The following is a 5041-nucleotide window of genomic DNA, read 5'->3' as shown; positions in this document are numbered from 1 at the left end:
ATTACCCTGAACAATACAGCCTTGCACAAACATGTTGAGTCACGTTGTATAAGCACTAGTTTTGATTCCTTTATGCTCGGAGCTTGTGTTAGACCTTTCAAGCAGGCTTGCACATCTGCTTCTCTTGTGAAGAATACTGGAGACTTCGACTAAGGCGAAGGGACGTTCCTTCAAACTTTGGGTGGCACATAGTACTGACACGATCAATACTTTTCAGAAGCTCTGGTTTATGATCTGAAATGTATTTCACGATCAATTACAGTTCTTTCATATGTGATCAATGATAAGTCGAAATGCCATCAGAAATTAGAAAACATCGAATGTTAACATTAATTTAAAGGGGGTGGGTGGTGCAGTGGTTAGCACATTGCTGCTATGAACCCGGGGACCTGAATTCGATTCGTGAACACAGCTTAATGGTGAGTGATATCTAAATCAGTACTGGTCACCCCCTTCACTCACCAGGATGGTGAAGTATGGGTAAAAATCTCCATAACCAACACGGTGTGGGCAGGCCTTCATAAGTGGTTTGGGAAGCGACTAATATAAAGTGCATGTGTTTGTCACTGAAGTGGGTAAAGGTGCAGCCATGCAATTTTCTTGCTTAAGTCACTGCTGGTGAAATGGCCACCACTGGAAGAATCTCGAGAGCTCCTCTAAAGGGTATTTGACATTCTCCACGCTGGCCAGACGTATTGGGAAGAAATGTGAATACCCACATTTTACCCCACCACACGATCTGTCGATCGACGAACTGCAACGTTCCCGTTTATATTGATGGGTGGATAGAGGCTGGGTGTGGGGGTTAGAGATCAAATAAAACTTGTTCATTGCATGAAGTTCCGCATCTAGAGATCGAAACGGTGACCCCCTGGAGATTGCCAACCCAGTGTGCTCACCGCGTCCCACTTCAGTATTACACATTAAACAATGAGACGGATGAGCAATACTGTACACCTAACAACACGTGGACATGATTAATTAGGGCAATGTATAAATGGTTCGTGAGCACGCATTCGAGTTGAACTGGTTTTTATTTGACAAAGAAACGAGCTCACTCCTATGGAATGGCCGCTCAGCTACACCTACTGAAGAGGATTGAGGTAAAGGCAACCCGGTAGCCACAACTTTGTACTCTTCTATTTTACGAACGTTTTTGTTTTTACTAACGTCTCACATGTCATTTGAAACAATATATGCAGCAGCACTTGAACCGTGCTGAAGACCTTTGATATTTGTTGATTTGGCATGGGGGATTTTCCCTAGATTTTGCTACTCTTCTGCGTTGTATTTTTTAAAGATGTTGCTGCATTTTTACAGCACATTTCCTAATTTAGCAATGATAACATTTCATGAACATTAACGTATACAGTTGCATTTAAGATGTTACCAAAATCATTCTCAGTGGATTTATAGTTTGACGAAATGATTTGAGTGGCATTCTGCGATTGCGATGTTTAATTTCTGTGTAAACTTTTACTACATCGGTTTGCCAATTGTTTTTCTTCAAACAACTATCCCTGCTGCTCTGATACTGTAGTTACAGTTACACCATATTATACAGAAGCTTCCTCCTTGTTCGTACTGTGAAATTCAGTGCTTCCTCAAATGTGACATCTGGAACTTCCCTCCAATACAAGTGTGTAGTTTCTTTCGTTTACGTAAAAACGGCTGGTAAAAATTTTTGAAAATTAAAATATATATTACAACCATTCATCAAGCCAAATCCAAATGAAGCAGTCTCCATACCGTGTCAATCATATGGGCTTGTTTGACCATACTTCATATTAGTCGGTGCCCAAGTAAAACATGCAACATCCGGACAACATTGGAACATGGTTTGAACCTTTGGACCGCTGTTGGTCCAACATTCTGTGGTTACTGGTTGTGGGTTGGTGAGGACGGTGGGGTTACCGAGAACCTGTTGGATATTGCTTTCCATTCGGCCTTTTCAAATGGGCTGTTTGTGTCGAATAATGTCGTGTCGACATTGCCAAGTCGACGCAAATTACTTTCAACACACTTAACGAGCACCCTCCATCGACGTGAATGTTACCATAGTTGTGCCACCTCTCTCCCATTGATGGCTGTGGATTAAGATCTGCAGTGGTGGCCTTTAGTGAGGCCCCTGACGCGTGACCCCCGATAATACACAAATCTGAAAACAGCCCCATCGTACTGTCAAACCCAATGGTTTCTTATCGGCGAAAGTGGCCCATCTCTGAAAAATGTGTGAAGAACACTGATGTAGAGTAACAGCTTTAAATTGATATTGAGGTGATTGAGCCAGATAATTGTGTCAGGAGTAGCAGAGAATATCGCTGCGATGCCTGCTTCATATTTGTGAATCGGGCATTGAGTCGTTACATGTGTAGTGACATAGAATGGGTCACTGGGGGGCATAGCGCTGGTTACTGGTAGAGAGCAGGGATCTGAGGACACAGCAGCCGGTCTGCCAGCAGGGCGCGTGATAGGCGGGGTAAGGGATATGGGGTAAGAGTGACAGAGGGGACACGTGGGGCGAAGCCCAGAATCTTCTGGTAGGTTCCAGAAGGGGGCGTGGCCGAGGGCGGAGTCAGGCCACGCTGGGGAGGATAAAAGGGAGGTCCCGACGCTGGGTCGGGGCTGTCGTTTGGAATGGAACCCGTCGTCTGTGCAAGTCTTCGTCCCCGTCTTCACCTCCTCGGCGTTGTGGGTCAGACAGTGTGCCGGCTGTCCTGACCCATGTGTAGTTATTCCCTGTACTGCGGAAGTGTAGAATAAAGGTGTGTGTGCCCCCTACTATAAGTGTCTCTGAGGTGACGACTACACATGTTCCATGGTTCTGTTTTGGGTGACCACAGGCTGGCACCAGAGGGTTTTTAATTTTACATTTGTGCATCAAGTGTCCGCGCACTTAAGCTCATAGACATACCGTCGTATTGTTTCAGATGTGAGTACATACTCATTATTGAAATACGTTGAATATTGTAACATTTTGAATATACATGAAAGTACAATGTATTTTTTGTGATACAGTATGCACACATCTAAAGATATATTTACAGTGTGAAATATAGTTTCAATTACGTGTTTTTTCTGAGGTCAATTCCCAGTCACAGATAAAGTGTGTGGCGACTGGTATCTAAACCGGGCCTGCTCACTGTCCTTATCAGCTCGCACTGACCAGCTTGGTGAAGTGAGGTTAAGCAACAACCACGACTGACATGGATTTTAACTAAGAGTTGATTAACATACAGCTGTACATAATGTGTTTACTGTCAGTTATATAATAATTAACATTGTGTTGCACACAACATCTTCAGATAGCAAGTGGTTTAGGTACCTAGCACATCAATACCAGCTTTACATGCAAGCATATGGGTAGGTTCTTAGACCAATGGTGTGCACGCTACAGCCCACAGGCAGTTGTGGCATGGGTTTTACTCGCCGTGATCAAAAGGAAAATATGAAGGGTCAGCAAAACCCGCTGCTTGCTGTTGCTAGCGAACAGGCTACCAGGTCCACCCTTATGAAAGGGATATCACTCTTGCTGTCGTTGGTGTCATGTTGGCACTCAACTGGCTCGAGAGGAGGTAAATGATATCCTTGATGTTGGCCCATGCTGGGTGAAACATTGCACCCCCCTGCGTTAGAGGTGGTTGACATTGTAGACGGCTGAATGTCATCGAGTCGCTTATTGCGATCGCATTTTTGTTGCACTTCGTCATCAAGCCTCTTGCAGCACTTTGATCGCGTCAGGCAGCGTGTCAGCATCGTGACGACATTCCTCAAGTCCTCGGGGAAGTTCTCCGACACAAACACATTGAGGAACGGGTTCAGGGCACTGCTGAGGCTTGTGAGGGTGAAGCAGAGCCTGTAGGCGCTTCGGAGTGTCCCATCCAGGTCGTTTTCCCCAAATTTGATGGAACGCACCAGAAGGAGCACGTTGTACGGCAGGAAGCTGACCACGAAGATGACCAGGATGGCCACGATGAGGCTGATAATCTTGACTTTCTGGCGTCTCTCCACGACACTGGTGCGTCGCACGATGTGGATGATGCAGCTGTACGACGCCACGATGAGGCACAGTGGGACGAGGAACCCCACAAACACCCTGAAGTAGTTGATGGTGATCACCCACGGCTCTTTGTACTTTTCGTAGCAGACTTCGTGGTGGTGTGAATCGTTGAAGAGTTGCGGGTGCGTGACGAGAGGGATGTGCGAGAGGACGAGCAAGGCCCACACGAATGCGCACGCCGCAATAGCCACGGACATGCGCCGTAGTCCCAGAGAGCGCAGGGGAAACGCCACGGCCAGGCAGCGGTCAAGGGCAATGCAGCACAGGAACATGATGGTGGTGTAGTTGTTCGTGTAGAAAACAAAGCCGATCAGCCTGCACATGTTTTCGCCATAGTTCCATGAATCGTGATTCTTCGTGTAGACGATCCACATGGGAAGGGTCAGGAGGTACAGGAAGTCCGATATGCAAAGGTTCATCAAATAAATCCCCAAAATGTTCTTCTGCTTAATGTACATGTAGGTCAGACATATGGCAATTAGGTTCCCGAAACTTCCGATGATGAATACGAGAGAGTATATGACTGGAAATAATTTCGTCTCGTATGTATCGCCATCAGGTTCTCCGTGTGATTGAGTACATGAATTATTTCCTTCTGTCATCTTTGTAGGTTCTGCCAACATCACTGAAAAAAATGAAATCGTTCAAAATAACTTCAAGGTTAGGATATTATTCACTATAGAAAATTTGTCACTATGTTGTGATTAAAGTAAAACCCCTCGTAACGACCACCCCTGTTGACGACTAATCGCTTAACGACAGGCCTCCATAGAGCCCAGTGTGTAGTGTATAGTGTAGTGTATAGTGTAGTGTAGTGCCTCCATAGAGCCCAGTGTGTAGTGTATAGTGTAGTGTATAGTAGTGTAGTGCATCCATAGAGCCCAGTGTGTAGTGTAGTGTATATTAGTGTAGTGTATAGTAGTGTAGTGCCTCTATAGAGCCCAGTATGTAGTATATAGTGTAGTGTATAGTAGTGTAGTG

The 5041-nt window shown here is 45.4% G+C and overlaps 1 protein-coding gene across 1 annotated transcript; it reads right to left on the bottom strand.

Annotated features, from left to right (window-relative positions):
* Positions 1 to 3456: 3456 nt before the first annotated feature.
* Positions 3457 to 4683, bottom strand: LOC144937265 (G-protein coupled receptor 4-like). The gene has a single exon (XM_078864673.1). The coding sequence runs from the start codon at positions 4681 to 4683 to the stop codon at positions 3457 to 3459; it is 1227 nt and encodes a 408-aa protein (XP_078720799.1).
* Between the last annotated feature and the right edge of the window lie 358 nt (positions 4684 to 5041).

Source organism: Lampetra fluviatilis, chromosome 18 (assembly GCF_964198595.1).
Source record: "Lampetra fluviatilis chromosome 18, kcLamFluv1.1, whole genome shotgun sequence".
In the NCBI taxonomy this organism is placed as follows: Eukaryota; Metazoa; Chordata; class Hyperoartia; order Petromyzontiformes; family Petromyzontidae; genus Lampetra; species Lampetra fluviatilis.
This window is presented reverse-complemented; position numbering and strand designations above follow the sequence as displayed.